At 38.8% G+C, this 20,312-nt stretch overlaps 1 protein-coding gene across 1 annotated transcript in view; it reads right to left on the bottom strand.

Moving 5' to 3' along the window:
* LOC120533620 (lamin-L(I)-like) overlaps positions 1–19,483 on the bottom strand; it is a 118,716-nt gene extending 99,233 nt beyond the window's left edge. The window contains exons 1-3 of the mRNA XM_039760536.1: positions 19,442–19,483; positions 11,063–11,207; positions 3,508–3,686 (exon numbers count right to left, since the gene is read on the bottom strand). Coding sequence (XP_039616470.1) covers positions 3,508–3,686; positions 11,063–11,203 — 320 coding nt within the window. The 5' untranslated portion in view covers positions 11,204–11,207; positions 19,442–19,483. The remainder of the gene's footprint in view (positions 1–3,507; positions 3,687–11,062; positions 11,208–19,441) is intronic.
* Between the last annotated feature and the right edge of the window lie 829 nt (positions 19,484–20,312).

The following is a 20,312-nucleotide window of genomic DNA, read 5'->3' as shown; positions in this document are numbered from 1 at the left end:
GCAGCAGTAAAGACTTGATGACTTGCTCAGGGTCAGTTAGTGAGATATTGCTGAGGTCTGAACTTGTGACTTTGGCGATTGCAATCTACCATTTTAACTACCAGGCCACACAACTTATCTGCAATAAAGTGTGAAGGTGAGAAAATATGAGGAATATAGTAGGGGACAGACAGACTATCAGTCCTTTGAGCTAATCCAATAAAGAACTGCTTATTTTATTTTTTTTTTTTTTGTTTGTTTATTTGTTTTTATTACACCATAGAATTATCCTCCCCTCACCTTCAGAAGTACTCCCAGCCTACACACCTTCAGGCACCTCTTAATAAGGCACTTCTTCATGAACACCATGGGACTACTTACTGTTTCTTCCAATCCACTCTTCTTAGGCCCAGAAAATCCTGTGCTAAATCCAATCCGATGTCACCCTACTGTGCTCTTTACTTTTGAAGCTGAGTGAAATACTAGACTTACTACACACATAACCCAAGATTGCCCATACTGCTAAAATCTGAAACATATTAATTTCAGTTTTTTGCAAGTTACCCTAAGTGAAATTATCTGCAAAACAAACTGTAATAATGACAGACGCTAAAGCCAGCAGATACAAAGTTAATTTATTCATTGTGTTCATAACTGTTAAATAGTATTTCTGATGCAGCTTTGCAGTGTATATTTACAGTAGGTCTCAACTACTTAATAAATGAAAGAAACTCTGTCTGTACTCAGTGTATATGCCATGGCTTTACTTGAGCATTTGGCCCTAATTTAAATATACAGCAATAAGGAAGTGGGAATTTTGTTTCAATTTCCATAAAGGAACATTTTATATAAATGTTCACTTCAGCTTTACCCCATTCTTATTGGGGAAAAGATGAAGGTGAAGACGTTAAGGATAAGGAAGAAGAGATGAAGGCTGGAAATGTCAAATTCATGAAGGCATGAATTATACCAGGAGGGTGTGCAGGCTAGGCAGGCCATTACTTAGACCATTTATACACAATTATTTTGGTTTCTTCATTGTTTTTTAACTTTGTTGGCATTCCATTGTACTCGTGTTATTCCCAGCATTCTTCCTCTGCCTCCTAGTTCTGCTCCTTTGGGGAAAGAGACATTGTTATCTACCTTCCTCCAGTCCCAGTCCTCTCTTTCCTTAATTCCACCATTTTCATCTTTCCATTATTTGTCACATCAGCTTCTGACCTGGGAAGTGATGTGTAGCCACTTATTCTTTTTGTTAACTCAAGCCACTTTTGTTTCCTCTCTTGCCTTAGTAATCAGTAATACTCTTTTCAATCCTAACTTGAAAAGTGTGGTTTTCCTTTACGCCATATGTACATCTTTTTGTTTTTTTGCTCATGTTAGAAACTACAGCAGTCCAATTTTATAAATATTTAAATGGTTTTTCCTAATTGGTATTACTTTATGATGTTTTACTCTTTTCATATTACATTTTGCAACTTTATTTCACCTCACCAAGGGACCAAAAACCATACCATATGTATTGTCAATGCATTAGTTTTGAATTGACTAGTGATGCTTTTGGCTAAGTAAATAATTACGTTATACTAACTTGTAAAAGTATTAATTAAGATGATTTTTTTCCCAGTTTTGGAAAATGTTCCAAAAAGCAGCATGTTCATCATATGTGTTCATGACAAAAAGTACTTGTTAATTTTTAAAATTCATTGTTTTTGGAGAAATCCATTCAAGGCTTGTTGTGGTCCAAATGAGGATGTCACTTTGCTACTAATTTGTGGCCTTAGCACATATATTTTCAACTTTTCTGCAACTGTTTTTTTTCTTTCTGCAAAAGCAGGAGAATATTAATTCTGATGCAGAGTGTGAACAGGAAAGCACTGACGTACCAGCACTTCTGAGAGGCTTCTCAGCTGTTAAATCCCTTTGGCTGGGGTTGTGACTGCTGAAGGATCCAGGCTGGGATCAGCTTATCAGTAAGAGGAAGTAACTGCATTCGGTGTTACCTCTGACCTCAAAAGAGCGGTATGAGACAGAACCAGTGGCATGAATGTGCCAGCTGGCAGTGAACTAGGCAGATGAGAGCACATGGAGCTACATGGAAGAAATAACCATTATAATAATAATAATAACTAGAGGGCTTTGCCCCCTGCTCGCTTCGCTCACCAACCCCCAGGCCTGCACTACGCACTAGCCAATTTGCGTCTCTGTCGCTCGCATATATGGATTTCACTTTCACCAAACAGCAAATCTTTTAATTTTCGCGGATAGGCCTCTTCATTGGGAAGAAACACTACTTTTCCCTGATGGCAACACAAATTAGACAATCTACAAGTCTCCGTCTTAAAGTTTAAATTCAAACTATATATTCCACCTGTTTTCGCTCTTCTGGTATTTCACCAAGTTATAATTTCCGTTTGTTTGCACTAATGCAATCCTCACTATCATTTTTTTGAGACTTTCAAATTTTAATACTTTCATTATCTCTAATCTGCTCTGCATGTGTATCGCACCAGTGTTTTTGAACCTCTTTGCGACGTTCTACTTTGCCATCTACTCTTTGTCTTTTATTTCCAGCCCCAGGCGTGGTTAAATCTCTTGGCACAAAGTCTCGTCTTGCGGGACATGAAAGTATCCCTCTGAAAAAGTCATGTCTAATCCCAGGCTAAAAAGTATCATCTCAGGATTTTTTTATAATATTATCTAATACATTTTATTTATATAGCACCATTCCCATGCTCAAGGCGCTTCATAGAGTCTCATAAAGATACAGCAGGTATATGTAAGATTGGAAACAGAGGTTTTCTAAATAGAACATTAAAAAAGATTGATACAGGATATACAAAGGCATTAAATAAATTAAAAGACAACAAACCAGAATAAAATACTACATTCAATACTAAAAGAATGCCTAGCAAATAATATCATTTGTGATATAACACACATACACAAATTATACTGAGCATCTGGACAGAGAGGAAGACTGAAAGAGAAGGCAATTTTGTAAATATGTATGCAAAACTACACTCAATTGCTTCATTCATCACTACTGCCAAGGTAGTAGCTTTGAGAACACATGACAGGGATGGTGGATTTGAAATGAGTTTTGTAGAAATGTAATACTTTTCTCTGCATACAGATGAATTACAAGAACATACCCTTTTATTCGAAAATATTATTTATTTTGAAATAATCATTTTATATAGCAGCAATTTATCACACTTTATCTAGTTTAGGTGGTTGCAGTGAGAAAGAGTAAGAAAGCCTACCCTGTTAACACAGCACGGAAAGTAGGAACAAAGTCTGGGGACTCTTTTAATTTTTCATTTTAAAAAATATATGAATTTGTAAATGTAATGGTTAAATTATGCAACTCTAACTGCATCATTGTCTTTCTCGTATAACTCTACCGATTAATTTCTTTCTCGTATAACTCTACTGATTAATTTCTGAGCATAAAAAGCAGTGTAAGGAAGGTTAGTTCACCGTTAGCATGTAACTTTTATAAACATACTCAAATGCTTTCACTACCTGTTTTCATAGTTGAGAGCAGATTGGCAGGTATAGAAGTTATTGAGCTCCATTCTTGCTTTCTCATGGCTAAGCTGTCTCAGTTTTTCATGAAGGGCCTGGGTTTCTGACTCATACAGATGCTGAATGGCTATTATTTTTTCTTCCAACCATTCACTCAGTGGTGCTGTAGAGTCAAACTAAGGAAAAAAAAAAGAAAATGTTTAAAAAGACACCATTATATTGAATCTATATACAGATCCCCACTATGTGCATAGTCAGTAATATGTATTACTTACTAGAACAACTACTAGTATATCAATTGAGCTAAACTTTTCGGATTTTACCATCAGGGTTTCTTCTTTACTTTTGATTACCCAATGTCATTGTGTTGTCTAGTAAAACATTAATTTTAAAAATTGTCTTTGAGAGAATGATTTTCATTAGATCAAAACAATATACAGTAGGTATTGTCATGTAAAATGCATTTTTTTACATTATAAAAATATTTATATAACAATTTTGCTTTGTATGTAACGTCCAATTCTAGATGGGCCCCTGGCTAGGGTCCTGTGTTCACTTTTAACCAAGTTCTCATTTCAGTGAGACATCTGTTCAGAGCTGACACATCTGAATTTCATAAGTAGCCTTAAAGCCACCAAAAAACTATTCAATAACAGACCCCATAAATACAGTATAAGAAAAAGAATACACTATATATATATATATATATACTGTATATATATATACTTTGTATATATATATATATATATATATTGTGAAAACTGGCCCTGGCACAGACAGACGGACAGCATATTTTCACCCACACACCGTTTATTTACAACACTATTATTTACAGTTTTGCTCACGTGCACCCCAGTGCCTTCTTGCACCGATTTCCCCTATGTCCAGGCCCACAGTCTCTGTGTCTTCCTGGCCGCCTCCCGTCCTCTCTCTCCAGCTCTGTCTGCTTCCTCCCGACATCCACCAATCACTGGAGGGAGGCGGCCCCTTATATAATGCTCCCGGATGAGCCCCAGGTGTTCCCGGTATCCCCTCCTTAGCCACGCCCCAGCATGGCGGAAGTGTCGGCTGTCCTCCTGGCAGCTCTCCGGGCGCCACATAAAGTCTTCCCCCCAGCACTTCCTGGTGTGGCAGAAGTGCTGGGCTCCAGGGACAATTAGGCACTGGGGCGCCGCCTGGCGGTGGCCACGGGTCCCTACAGGGCTGGGCTTCAAAGCCCCCTACCCGAGGCCCCCTGCATAACCAGGACGGACGCCCCCACTCGGTCTGGAGGAGGCACAAGCCCTCCTCTGGTCCTCCAAGGCGTCCCGGCCGGGCTCCAGCCCCGGCCGAGGACCACACGGGATAAACCGGCATTAGGGCGCCGCCTGGCGGTGACCACGGTCCCCTACAGGGTAGGGCTTCCATGCCCTCGACCCGTGGCCCCCAACAGAACCAGGACGGACGCCCCCTCGCGGTCTGGAGGAGGCACAATATATATATTAAGTGAATTTCAGTTGAAATACCCAGTTAAATATAAAAGAAATACTGTTATATCAAAGGGGTATTATTATGCTTCTGCTGATCAAAAACCCCAAGGGTTGTAAAGCTGTAATGACATATAATTTCTGTGAAAGAGTTATTGCCTTTTACACTTGATGACAATAGGATTTCATTTTATTGATTTCAGTATTATTGCCATGAGGGAACAAAAGAAAAAAACCATATAACAAAAAATAAAAACTTATTCTAGAGGGTTGTTTTGCTTCTGGTACTTTTCGTTCGAGGATACATCTCTTATTTTTTTCTTTCACTTTAATTGTTTATCTGCATTTGATGATTAGTATTTAATTCTGTCAAACATCAGTACTGACTGTCATTATCTTAAAATAATGTGTGATAAGTAGGCAACTTAATTCTAAAGTAGAGTTAATTTTTTCTGCTCACTAACTGTTGTGGATGGAGTTTTATATTATCCACAGGCAGAAGGCAGAAAGCAACCCTGGACAGGTTACACCCATTCAAAAAGCACAATTACACTAAGGCAGTATAGAGCTGCAAATTAACCTCATATGCATGATATTATGATACATTGGAAATAGAAGAATATCTGGAGAAGAACTCAAACAGACACTGGGAGAACATGCAAACACTACATAGGCAATCCACAGCGCTGAATATTGCACCTCCATGCTGGTTCAGATAGAAGCTTTGAAGTATGTATATTACTCTCTTATACAATACAGTACATTCTTCACTTTGGATAATTGCAAGTCTAAAAAAACAGATGTTGCTGAATGACATAGATAGATAGATAGACAGATAGATAGATAGATAGATAGATAGATAGATAGATAGATAGATAGATAGATAGATAGATAGATAGATAGATAGATAGATAGATAGATAGATAGATAGATAGATCTGTACCACCACCACCTGATCAAAGCACCAGGAAGTCCCTACATTGATGGATTGAAGACTAGAGGTCCATATAACCATCATCATCAAATTCTTACATGTGAAGCCTGAAAACCATGAGGACTGATTAAGATCATTTATGTTAAGTAGAATGTCTAGAGGGGGCTGGGTGGTCTAATGGCCTGGAAACCCTGCAGATTTTGTTTTGTTTTTTTACTCCAACCATCTGGAGTTTTTTTTTTTTTCTGTCCTCCCTGGACATTGTACCTTACTTTTATTCTATATTAATTAGTATTGCTTAAATTTATTTCTGTATTTTGTCTTTTTTCTCTTTCTTCATTCTGTAAAGCACGTTGAGCTACATCTGTTGTATGAAAATACGCTATATACTGTAAATAAATGTTGTTGTTACTGTAGCATTAGATCCTGCCGATTATGGTTTTGAAAATCTTATTTATCTGTCTTTTTCACACCTTTTCATACTTTTGAATAGATCAAAGAAGATTGTTACTTTTGTTTAATGGAATTCCAAAGGGTTAGTGTTTACAACACATGAGTTAACAGTTGTCACCAATCAAAAACCTAACTGAAGAGAGCACAAGGACAATGTTAGTTTTGCAGTTGGAAACATTGACGATAGTGTGTCATTTGATAGACATGCACACTATACAGAAGTAACTTTTATTTTTGGCAATATTTTTATCGTTATTAAGCTGACAACATTGCTTTGCCGTTTTATATTCGTATTCTACATGTACAGCACTATTTTGTGCTATAACATTTCATGGGTAATGCCATTCTGTTTGTCAGGTCACTGTGATGCTGCCTGGCTGGTAGGAATGTGCCATGAATCAACTTATTAGATAAAGCTTCTAGTTTTCAAACTTATTTTGTTTTTATTATATGACTTTATTTTGTAATTGCAATTTTATATTTGCTCCTAACTAACAACCGCAATACTCTTTTTCTTTTGCTCTTAAAACATATTTTATTTGATATCTTCACTTAATAACAAAGGTAGCATTTGGACAATATGTCCATCCAGCATGAACATTATACTTTGCTGTGCTGCACATTCTGTCACATGCATGGGTCTGCTGTAGAATGCCTTTTACAGAGACTGATTTTAAGGGTACAAAAAGAATGATCTAGATGCTGCACAGACACTTACCTGTTGTTCCTTTTCTGTCCTCAGATCTGAAAGATATAACCAGGAAGAAGAACACTATCTAAGCCCCTAGACTAGCCTCTGACACTGCTCTTACCAATCCTCTACTATAAAAACACTAACCAAACATAAAGACACTATTCAATTTGGAGCATCCATCCATCCATCCATCCTCTTCCGCTTATCTGGGGTCGGGTCGCGGGGGCAGCAGCTTAAGCAGAGAGGCGTGGACTTCCCTCTCCCTGGCTACTTCTTCCAGCTCTTCTGGGAGAATCCCAAGGCATTCCCAGGCCAGCAGGGAGACATAGTCCCTCCAGCATGTCCTGGGTCTTCCCCAGGGCCTCCTTCCGGTTGGACGTGCCCAGAACACCTCACCAGCAAGGTGTCCAGGAGGCATCCTGATCAGATGCCCGAGCCATCTCATCTGACTCCTCTCGATGCGAAGGAGCAGCGGCTCTACTCTGAGCCCCTCCCGGATGACTGAGCTTCTCACCCTATCTTTAAGGGAAAGCCCAAACACCCTGCGGAGGAAACTCATTTCAGCTGCTTGTATTTGCGATCTCGTTCTTTTGGTCACTACCCATAGCTCATGACAATAGGTGAGGGTAGGAACGTAGATCGACTGGTAAATTGAGAGTTTTGCCTTACGGCTCAGCTCTTTTTTCACCATAACAGGCCTATGCAGAGCCTGCATCACTGTGGATGCCGCACCGATCCGCCTGTCGATCTCACGCTCCATTCTTCCCTCACTCGTGAACAAGACCCCGAGATACTTGAACTCTTCCACTTGGGGCAGGATCTCTCCCCCAACCCTGAGAGGGCACTCCACCCTTTTCCAGCTGAGGACCATGGTCTCGGATTTGGAGGTGCTGATTCCCATCCCAGCCGCTTCACACTCAGCTGCGAACTGATCCAGAGAGAGCTGAAGATCACGGCCTGATAAAGCAAACAGGACAACATCATCTGCAAAAAGCAGTGATCCAATCCTGAGTCCACCAAACCGGACCCCTTCAACACCCTGACTGCGCCAAGAAATTCTGTCCATAAAAGTTATGAACAGAATCGGTGACAAAGGGCAGCCCTGGCGGAGTCCAACTCTCACTGGAAACGGGCTTGACTTACTGCCAGCAATGCAGACCAAGCTCTGACACCGGTTGTACAGGGACCGAACAGCTCTTATCAGGGGGTCCGGTACCCCATACTCCCGGAGCACCCACCACAGGGTTCCTCGAGGTATACGGTCGAATGCCTTTTCCAAGTCCACAAAACACATGTAGACTGGTTGGGCAAACTCCCATGCACCCTCCAGGATTCTGCTAAGGGTGTAGAGCTGGTCCACTGTTCCGTGACCAGGACGAAAACCACACTGCTACTCCTGAATCCAAGGTTCGACTATCCAATGGACCCTCCTCTCCAGAACCCCCGAATAGACTTTTCCAGGGAGGCTGAGGAGTGTGATCCCTCTGTAGTTGGAACACACCCTCCGGTCCCCCTTTTTAAAGAGGGGGACCACCACCCAGTCTGCCAATCCAGAGGCACTGTCCCCGATGTCCATGCGATGTTGCAGAGACGTGTCAACCAAGACAGTCCTACAACATCCAGAGCCTTGAGGAACTCCGGGCGTATCTCATCCACCCCCGGGCCCTGCCACCAAGGAGTTTTTTGACCACCTCGGTGACCTCAGTCCCAGAGATGGGAGAGCCCACCTCAGAGTCCCCAAGCTCTACTTCCTCATTGGAAGGCATGTTAGTGGGATTAAGGAGGTCTTCGAAGTACTCCCCCCACCGACCCACAATGTCCCGAGTCAAGGTCAGCAGCGCACCATCACCACCATATACGGTGTTGACACTGCACTGTTTCCCCCTCCTGAGACGCCGGATGGTGGACCAGAATCTCCTCAAAGCCGTCCGAAAGACGTTCTCCATGGCCTCCCCAAACTCCTCCCATGCCAGAGTTTTCGCCTCAGCAACCACCAAAGCCGCATTCCACTTGGCCTGCCGGTACCTATCAGCTGCCTCCAGAGACCTACAGGACAAAAAGGTGCTATAGGACTCCTTCTTCAGCTTGACGGCATCCCTCACCGCCGGTGTCCACCAACGGGTTCGGGGATTGCCGCCACGACAGGCACCGACCACCTTGCGGTCACAGCTCCGGTCAGCCGCCTCAACAATAGAGGCACGCAACATGGCCTATTCGGACTCAATGTCCCCCACTTCCCTCGGGATGTGGTCGAAGTTCTGCCGAAGGTGGGAGTTGATTCTACTTCTGACAGGGGACTCTGCCAGCCATTCCCAGCAGACACTCACAACACGTATGGGCCTACCAGGCCTGACCGGCATCTTCCCCCACCATCGAAGCCAACTCACCACCAGGTGGTGATCAGTTGACAGCTCCACCCCTCTCTTCACCCGAATGTCCAAGACATGTGCCCGCAAGTCCGATGACACAACCACAAAGTCGATCATCGAACTGAGGCCTAAGGTGTCCTGGTGCCATGTGCATCAGCTGGCACAGATTTTAACACAAAACCGGATTGAAAGAGAGACAAGCACTGGTGAATCAAACAGGTGAACTTGAGCAAAATGATCCCAAAACCAAGCCCATGATAACTAAAGGTCAAGACAATACTTTCTCCCTTACTCCTGGGTTTTGTAAATGACTATTCATTTTAAGGAAACAGTACATAAAAAGGTAAGATAGAACGGGTGAATGCATTATTCTATAACGAATCCAAAAACATTCTTTGAGTTTGAGTACTAAATATAGCCCAGGTAAACCCCTGTGACAAAAATCTAAAATTCGCTTCACTTCATATTCTGAAGAACCATTACGAATCATTGAGATGGAAATGAAAAATTAGGTTAATAATTATTGCATAATAGGCTTTTGTCCTTGAAACTGAAAAAAGGAGGATGAATATGGAACTGGTCTGGAAGAGCAAATGCATCCATTAAATAAGTGGTCAAACCTGTTTATCAATTTTTAAGGATGCCTTATACTAAGACACTATATTCTGGAACAGGATCTTTACTTCTATACAAATTCAAATGACGGATTGAGAGAGCATGGGGGCTCATGAGGTTACTGGAAAGGGGTTTGTGGCGCTCCCAAAATCTATGCAAAAGGACAACGGTCCAAGTCTTTAGAGTCCGGGTGCTTCCTGTCTTGCTAGTTGGTTACAAGGTATGGACTCTATCCAGTGACCTGAGACGAAGACTGGACTCCTTTGGTACTGTGTCTCTTGGGAAAATCCTTGCGTACCGCTAGTTTGACTGTGTGTCAAACAAGCAGTTGCTCACAGAGTCCCGAATGAGGCACATTACCTGCATTGTGAGGGAGCATTAGTTATGGCAGTACGACCATGTGGTGTGTTTCACAGAGGGTGGTCTGGCTCGTAAGATCCTCATTGTTGGGGACCCGAGTGGCTGGACCAAGCCAAGGGGTCGCTCATATAACACCTGGCTGAGGCAAATAGAGGGTCATTTCCAGAGTGTGGAACTGTATTTGACCACGTGTCTGCCTGGGGGGTTGCCAACCAGGATCCCGAGGTGTTTTGTCCAGTGGTGGGTGCAGCAACACACTGTACTAGTGAATGCTCCCCAACCTGACCTGACTTGAAAGTCAAATGTCATCATTTTCCACCAGTATTATTAGAAACTTTTTTTCTGGAAAAGGAAATATTGGGACTCATAGATGATAAAAAAAAGCACAAGGTTCTTGCGTATCAGGATTGTAATAAGTGTGTTAGATTGCATTTCTATTAGTTGACCAATATATGATTCATATGTACCACAAACAAACAAACACAGACATCATTCCAGAACTGGTTCAAGTCATGTTCAGTGGTGCTTAAAGCAAATGTACAAATGTGTTGAAACTTTCTATTCATATTTCAGTCCGTTATAACACTTTCTGGGGTACTACACATGAAAACAACATACAACAAATGCAAGAAATGGATAATGCAGTTATTGTAACACATACCTGTGTCTGCTGATTTCTCAAAGATTTCACTATTCTGATGCAATCATTTAGATGTTGACTCAGCTGTGGATGGTGAGCTTTGTAAAACACTTCACGTGTCCCATTAGCAACATTGTCCACTGCAGATGCTGGATGTGGCATTTTTCTGAAAAAAGATATACAGTAAATTGCATGATATTAAATAACTTTTATTATGCCACAGCAAAAGTGTAACGCATGTCAGGATCATTGGTTGTAGTTTATAAAGTTCACATTTTTGGGCTAGTATTATTTAGTAAAGCAGCCTATTTCAAAGATACTGAGAAAAGCATGTTTTTATCTCTCTATTATATAAAAACATTTTCGGTCGTGTCCATGTTATTCAGCTTTGACCACTCTCCTCCACACCACTCACCCAATCATTACTCTTACTGAACACATCCTCTCGCTGTACTACCTCACGACACTCTCAGTGCTGCTATCTCACCCTTCAATGTACTTGGTTATAATGGCAGGGCAGAAAAGCAAATCATCTACAAGAACATTGAATTTTAGTTTGCAATAGAAAAACGATAAGAGTTAATAATTAACGTCAAAAAAAAAAATGACCAAAAAAGAGTTGCATATAATAAAAATCAAGAACAAAGAGAATTGTCCAATAAACAAGAAAGAGGAAAATATCCTGAACAATATGCCAACAGAAATGTAAAATAGCAAAGCTTATACCCTGAAAGTTACAGGATAAATTATTTCATAATATTGTTTTTGAAGAGGCATTAATGTAATTTAACTTTTTATTTACTGTACTTCATATTACTTTTTACCTTTTTACTTTTTACTACATTTTATTATTCATTGGTATTTAAATTAGACAGTTGTAGTGAAATACTCACTGATTTTCTATCTATAATAACTAAGGACCAAACTGTCTTCCTCCCATACCCCGCATACTCATCTATATACCACTTCTTTAAATACAATCACTTTTTCTAACAGAGGGGTGACCCGATGCCCGTTGAGTGGCTGAGCAGCGAGATAGCGGGCACCCTGCACCCACCTTGGGGGTTGGTGAGCGAAAGCGAGCAGGTGGTGGGGCCCCCTAGTTATCATGTAAAACATTTCTTTATGCATGAAGCTGTCAATAAAATATGATTACTGTTCTTATACAGTAGAGTTTATAAAAGCTGTTATGAGACCATCAATAGATAGATAGATAGATAGATAGATAGATAGATAGATAGATAGATAGATAGATAGATAGATAGATAGATAATAAAATATCTATCTATCTTTCTATCTATCTATTGATGGTCTCATAACAGCTTTTATAAACTCTACTGTATAAGAACCTTAGTAATCCATATGTTTTCAACCAAGAAGAAGGGCTACTCCACAACTTAAATAAAACATGTCTGGTAAATTATTAATGAGTGAGGTATAAATCAAGAATTTACACATATATAAGGATTAGGCAATGTTCACAAGGAGACACAACCCACCAATATCTGCTTTATCATGCATTAAAAAATATGCTTATGTCTCATTGCACAACAAAATCATAATTATCCATATCTTTGTTATCTATGACAAAGAAGAATACATTTCTATTGGAAAGTGAACAAATACATACATGATCTATCCTATACAATCAGCAAGGTAAAAGTTTTAGAGAAGAATGGGTAAGTACTATATAACATGTACACGTATATATAGTCGTTGAAACCGTTGCAACCTGGATGTGGAAACAGTATAATACTAGTCTCCATCTACTACACAACTCTCATTAATGGCTCAAAGTAATTGGAAGTGCACAACACATCACTTGACTTTGTTTTGGCTGGTATTTTAAACTAAGTGAAGGTATCAGACAGTTTGGGTATGTGTTGTCTGTAGTAAGGGGTGCCATTACTTTTGTGCATGCAGTCTGGAGCAGCTAAAAAAACCGAAGAACCACAAAGGAAGTTCAATGGTTTGGATGGTGCAGCAATACGACTGACAACCTATCTACAGCACCCTCTTGAACAGTGCAGACAAGTGGACATACAGAAGTTACGACTTATAGAAAGATTTTGTTATCCTGGTAATAGAGGTAAAGTTGGGATACTTGCAACAGATCCTCCTAATACTACAGAGGCGTAGAATTTAGAAGTTTGGAAAACATACCTAGTACTGAGGACAATGATTGCTTAAATACTCCATCAATACAAATGTGATAATTTGTGGCTGTAAAGTAGGGGCAAGATGTTCAAAATTATTACGTTTCACAATGTTTAAAGCTAGAAACTAGATATTATGACCCTAGAAATAAAGACATGAATGGTGATATATTAGAATTGTTTGAAACAAGACAGACAGATAATGGAAAAATACAGCATACTGATTATATATTTATTAACTAATGGTAATAAAAAAGACAAATAAAGTAGGGGGCAGCATGGTGGCACAGTGGTAGCACTGCTGCCTCACAGTTAGGAGACCTGGGTTTGCTTCCTGGGTCCTCCCATGCGTGGAGTTTGCATGTTCTCCCCGTGTCTGCGAGGGTTTCCTCCAGGTGCTTCGGTTTCCTCCCACAGTCCAAAGACATGCAGGTTAGGTGGATTGGCGATTCTAACTTGTCCCTAGTGTGGGTGTGTGTGTACCCTGCGGTGGGCTGGCACCCTGCCCTGGATTTGTTCCTGCCTTGCGCCCTGTGTTGGCTGGGATTGGCTCCAGCAGACCCCCATGACCCTGTTTTAGGATATAGCGGGTTGGATAATGGATGAATGGATGGATGGATAAATAAAGTAGGACTTCTCATGAATAGGTAACATCAGCAAGCAATACTGAATATTGCCAAATTTCAGACTGTGGTAAAATGTTAAAGATAAAAGGTAAAATGGGGCTGGCACATGATGTGAGGTGATGAGGTGATCATCTCAGGCAGGACTTTGTTAAAAGCAGCATTTTCATACAATGGTATTTTTTAACATTACCAAATAATAGTACAAAAAATGAGACTTGAATATGAACCACAAGAGTTATGTATGTATTAAGCCCCTACTTTACTTACTGAAAATTTCTGAGTAACATTTTCATTTTAAAAGGGGCATACTTCTCAGAACAACAACTCATACAACTTCACTGCACAACAAACTTCAGAGAATCAAAACGGTGCATGCACAGTTCTAAGTTACATGTCTCAACCTGATAGAAAACACAAGTCAAAAGACATATAAAAAAAAATAATAATAAAGAAATGACAAACAAGTGTAAGAAATCCCAGCAGTAAAGTTTGCCAAAGCATGTAGTTCTAAACATTTCCAATAATGCCCACTAAAGGTGGATATCACTGTCAAAACCTGGCTAGTAATAAGGGCAAGCACTGAATCTTTATAAAACAAAAGATGTTAAGCTTCACAAAAAAGGTTTCCAATCACAATGAAACTCTGTGGAGCATAAACGCAAAGTGGAATTGCCTTTTACAAGATCAATCCTAGTCAGGCAAAGTCCCAATACAGAGTCTACAAGCAAAATCAAAAAACACCAGAAAGTCAACAAATTAGAGATCCAATAATTTACAAAAACCACTGAAAGAACAAGTACACCTACCAACTCCCTAGCACACTAACAATGAAGTGCTAGGAACTGTGGAAGACAATCTAAATTTATAGAGCGGAGGGCAGTTCCTAGCAGTAAATGACAGGTGGCCCATCCTATTGGGAGACCACCCACAAAACACATAAAACATAACAAAGGCAGCTTATAGACATAGACAAAATCAAAAATAAAGAATGCTGCACATAATCCACATAAAAAAAATAAAAAAATAACAAAAAATACATAAAACATGTGAAATCTATTATGATAACACAGAAGGCTCACTGAAAAGTGATGACAGCATATGAAAATAAACAGCAACAAAACATATAAAAAATGGTGAAGCCAGTGGTAATAATGGTAAAACTACAGAGATGCTAAAAGTCATAAAAATGTGATAGACTTTGTCATTTAAAATTATCTACAAAAGCTGAGATATTAAACTGTTCAAATTATAGAACTAAAGTCTAATCAGTCTCTTCCTGAAGATTATTTTAAAAATCATACTAAGAAGATTTAGATGTAAAATATTAAAAGAGATGCAAGAAACTGAAAGTGGATTTATGATGAGAAAAAACACTACAGAAGGCAAGTTCAGTTTAACAATAATAACTGAGAGATACGTACCTTGGACAAATTAAAAATGTGTATACTGTATGTGTTTCATTTATTATGAGGAAACGTGATTTTGTTAATTATACAATACAAGAATGATAAACAGCTCATAACATTTGGATATTGATTGAAAGGTTTTAAGATTAAGTCATAAGCTGTACTGAAATCAAAAAGCCTTTATCGAAACAGAGGGTAGTCTATCCCCCTAAAGAGGAGTCTGCCAGAGGGTATGTTTTTTCTACATGTCTATTTAATTTACATACTGAGAACATCTTCAGTTTTTGTAATAACTTAAGATATGCTGAGGACACCATGTTGATAGTAGAGGCAGAAATAGAAGTGCAGGAGATTTTAAATGATGTTAATGAAGTCTAATAAAGGTCATTTGCTATGAAGAGTAATGTGAGCACACTTTTAAAAAGAAATGGGATAGTGCCAGAGATCAAGCTCAAGACTGGTAGAGAAAACACAGAACATTTACATACTGTATATGGGTCATACAATAACAGAAGATTTAAAAATCAATACAGAAACTAAGAAAATAATTGAGACAGCTAGAGGTACTTTTAACAGCATGCAAATAATTCTTGTAGCAAGGGCCATTACTTTCAAAGCAAAATAATAATTATCATCATCATTAAATGTTATATATACTGAAATGTATTTTTTCAGCTGCGAAACTTGGACACTCAATCAAGCAAACATGAAGTAGATAGAATCATCTGAAATGTGATTGCATATAAATATGATGAAGATACCTGGGACAGTGAAACTGAGTAATGAGGTATTTCTAGATCAGGTCAATCCAAAGAGATAATATAATTCCCTTCATAGAAGAAAGATGCATATTTTAGCCATATTGCAATATGAAATAGCAGGCAGAGGTGACTACTTGAAGGACAAAGGGTTAATGAAGTAAAGAAAGACCTTAGAATAGAGTGGCTGGTGAATATCAAGAAATTAACTTATTAACAGATATGAACTGAGTAAAGTGCACTTGATGATAGATAGATAGATAGATAGATAGATAGATAGATAGATAGATAGATAGATAGATAGATAGATAGATAGATAGATAGATAGATAGATAGATAGATGTTATTTTAAATAAACCTTGGCCAAAATGATTTAAAGTAAACATAAATAACACTTTACGTTTCCTATGCTGTGAAACAATAGCATAACTGTAACGTAATAGAATTGTACTAGAATTTATTTTAGGACCAACTAAGATCTTACTGACATCCTTGCCAACAAACTAATTATCAATCAACTGAAAGCAAAAGCTATGTTTTCGGCTTTTGTTATGTTGCGGCAGACACCATCCCTGGAGGGGCATATGCAAGGTTACACCCACATTTACTCACACCAGATCACTTTAAAGTCACCAGCTAATGGTTACGTAAAGCTGGAACACTGGGAGAAAAACCCGTTATGACATGGGTGACAGTTCAAATACTATACAGACTATGAATGAGCCAGGAATTATGTCTAGGTGTCCACCTGGAGCTGGGAAACAGCAACACTAACCGCTATACCTCTGTGTTAACCTATATTGTAACATAACATAATACTCTCAAACCTTACTTGGTTCCATTCGAGGTTAGCAAACCTGAGCCTGTCATCACAGCATTAATGGCAAGGTAGCAAGCATTCCTGCATGGATTGCCAGTTCAACATAAGGCCCACTCAAATAGGATCAACCCCCAAATTGACAACTAACATGACACATGAGAGGAAAACTGAAGATACTAGAAGGGAACTTACACAGACATTCGGAACTTATAGACTCCATACTGAGAAAAACTGGGTGTGGGATTTAAACCAAGAGCATTGTACCCATGAGGCAGCAGTGCTAACATCTGTGGAAACTTTACAGAAGTCTTGTTTTATATATTTATAGGTGGTAATTAAGCTGAATGTCAGTAACACTGGAGTAAGACAGATTTGATCTTTTTGTGGTATTTTCCTTGGCTACCTTGTGATATTTATATGAAATGTCTGATTTTGACATCAGGAGTTAAGGTAACGTAAATGTTTGACTAATTCAATCATAATGTCAGAAAGTGTCAATGTGTTAATATTAGACATGCATATAAGAATTTCACTGTACTCTGCAAACATGACAATATATATATTTTTTAAATTTTATTAATTTTATTGTAATCATTCCACACAAATCAATCAATTTTTACAAAAAATAGGATTGAGGATGTCGACCCCCACCCCTGAGTGACAGAGCATGGCCAACGGGGTAAAACTTAAGGCTTTTAAACATACCTAAATTGATGAGTTTAATAGGCCAATAGAGATGAATGGAGAAGAAAAAGAAATGCGAAGATAACTGCTTCCTCTGTGCTTTAAGAGCTTCTTCTAAAATATTATTGATTAGATCCTGCCAGGTTTTGAAAAAATTCTGTACAGATCCTCTAATTGAATATTTGATTTTTTCCAATTTCAAATAGTATAAAACATCAGTTTCCCACTGACTTAAAAGAAGAGTCAGGATTCTTACAGTTTAGCAAAATAAGTCTGCGTGCCAAAAGTGTAGCGAATGCAATCACAGTTTGTTTGTCCTTCTTCACTTTAAACCCATCTGGAAGAACACCAAACACAGCTGTTAATAAGTTAGGAGAGATTGTGACACCAAGGCTGTCTGAAAGGTAATTAAAAATGTTGGTCCAGAATAATGTTAATTCGGTGCAGGCCCAGAACATGTGACCCAGTGAGGCTGGGACTTGATTGCAGCGTTGGAGAGTTTTAGTAGAGACAGATGTGCTCGATATATAATTTTGAGTTGAATAATTGTATGCTTTGCGCATATGGAGCTTGAGTGAAGTCTCTGAATTGCTACTTTCCACTCCTTTTCTGATATATTGATTAAGAGATCTTTACAATAAATTTGAACTTGAATTTAATGTTTTGAATCTGACTCTTTTCTGATGATGGACAATACCTCATTTTATCCTCTTTACACGTTTCATTTCAGAATATCCACATTTGCAGAATTAACAGTAAATTGTTCAAACGTGTAAATATCCAGTGAATAATTCACACCCTTAAAATTTGCTTTTAGACTATCCATGTTAACAAACAACAAATAAGGCAAAGCCAATAGAAACAAATTCACATTCTAAAAATATGTAACTTATTATATTCACTCAGGAACTGAAAGAGAACCAGATATACACAAGCAGAAAAATGTTTAGTATCACTTCAAAAAAATAAACATTCAGGGCAACAGAGTCCATCTTTGCAAACTATTTCTCAACGTTTATAAGATCTTTCCATTAATATTAATAATGATACCACCACAATGAATTTAAAATCTAAACAACATTTCTACAGAATGCAATCCATTAGTGATTTCATTGAGTAGATTTTAACTACTGCTTTTATGTAGGTGGAAAGCAACTTCTAACTGGAATTGTGCTAATTGCCTACTTGGAGCTGAATCGTAGCAATGACAAATAACTAGAAATAAATTTTTCATTTTGCTTTCAGGTGCATCCTTTCACTTGCATAGATAGACAGATAGATAGTACTTTATTTGCAATTTAATGTGACGATTCAAAATAACATCAGTAGCACACTTGAATATTACTGTATATTTCAATGGCTTAGTCATGCCAAATATAAAAAATAAATAAACAATACAATGTATTACATGAAAACTATTGTATGGCCATGACTTAAGATTTCAGTATTAATTCGTAGCATATTACTAAGAACGACTAAAACAGAAATGTCTGAAAATGAGTAAAATGGGAATGAAGTTTCTTCACAGTTTTAAAGAAGAACAAAGCTGAATAAACTCACATGCAAGTATACTGGTCTACGCGTGCAACAAGTAAGCTTCCTTGAATTTATGTAATGTGTGGTCAGAATCACGTATCTATAAATAAATAATGTATGTCTTACACTACGCTGCAGTCTTCAGAGGTATTTGCCTCTTATATACGTTGCCAGCAGCTTTTAATTTCGTTTCGCAACCGCCTTAGCTTGGCCTAAAACTCACTTTTACCTGAGATTATCAAAATGATGATTGCACTTTAAGATGCCCTCTGCCAACTGAACACACTTGTTATAAAATGCAAAAATGCCACTGCTGTAGCACTCACTCGTATACCTGATCTCGACGTAAGAAAGAAATCAAAAAGTTAAAGGTTTGTCAGCGCTTATCACACGTTGCCCTTCGCTCCTCATCACCTACAGTCCCGATCTCCTCGTCTTTGCACAGCTGCCACTTTTGTTGACGGTTGCTAGGGTAACGAGTGGAGCTAGTCCCGCCACTGTGGGCGGACTATTCCAAGAGAACCTGTCACTCAACTTCCATTGCTGCAGTGTCTTACGGACTCGAAAGATTAAGAATTATGTTCTATCTTTCATTTCATGTTATATAATGAAAGTTTAGTATTACACTCGTAGACACTCTGTATTAAGAGTAACACACTGAAGATTTTGAGGTGCCATAAGATGAAGGATCTGTGCAGATTTCGCTTGCTTGTCGCTGACGTCACATAAACGGCTAACTTTCGAAGAACAAGTGTAGCGACAGAGAGAGAATAAGAAACGTTAAGGGAAGTATTCCTCAGCATTCGTCACATATTACATATTAATCAGATATCGGAATCAAATACCATATACTGTAATGTAACGGAGGTCGATTTTCCTCGGTTGTTCAGCTACAGTCCTACTGCGGGCCTTTACCTGCCTGAAAAGCCGTTCTATTGCTGCTAATCTTGGTTGCTGAGTAGTACGTTTTTAAAAATAACTGATCACATTGGTCTTGTGTTCTAATCGTAAAATTAGAACCTTTTAAAACAGAATATTCGTCTCACTATTCTCAATTTTAACATTAAAAGTCAAATTTATAATGTTATATGTCCAGAGCCGTTTGGGCAAATTACAAATTACAGTCCCCAAAATAATATGTCAAACCTTAAAACGTGGCTGATGCCAATCGTTGGACGCTCGCAATCATGGTTCTCCAAACCAAAGTAAGCGGGGAGTAAGGATTTGGGTCATCTGAAAGGTTACTTTCTGGGTAAACAAGGAGCAAGACAGAAGCATCTATAAG

This window comes from Polypterus senegalus, chromosome 8, assembly GCF_016835505.1.
Source record: "Polypterus senegalus isolate Bchr_013 chromosome 8, ASM1683550v1, whole genome shotgun sequence".
Lineage (NCBI taxonomy): Eukaryota > Metazoa > Chordata > Cladistia > Polypteriformes > Polypteridae > Polypterus > Polypterus senegalus.
The sequence above is the reverse complement of the archived record's forward strand: the minus strand, read 5'-3'. Positions and strand labels throughout refer to the sequence as shown.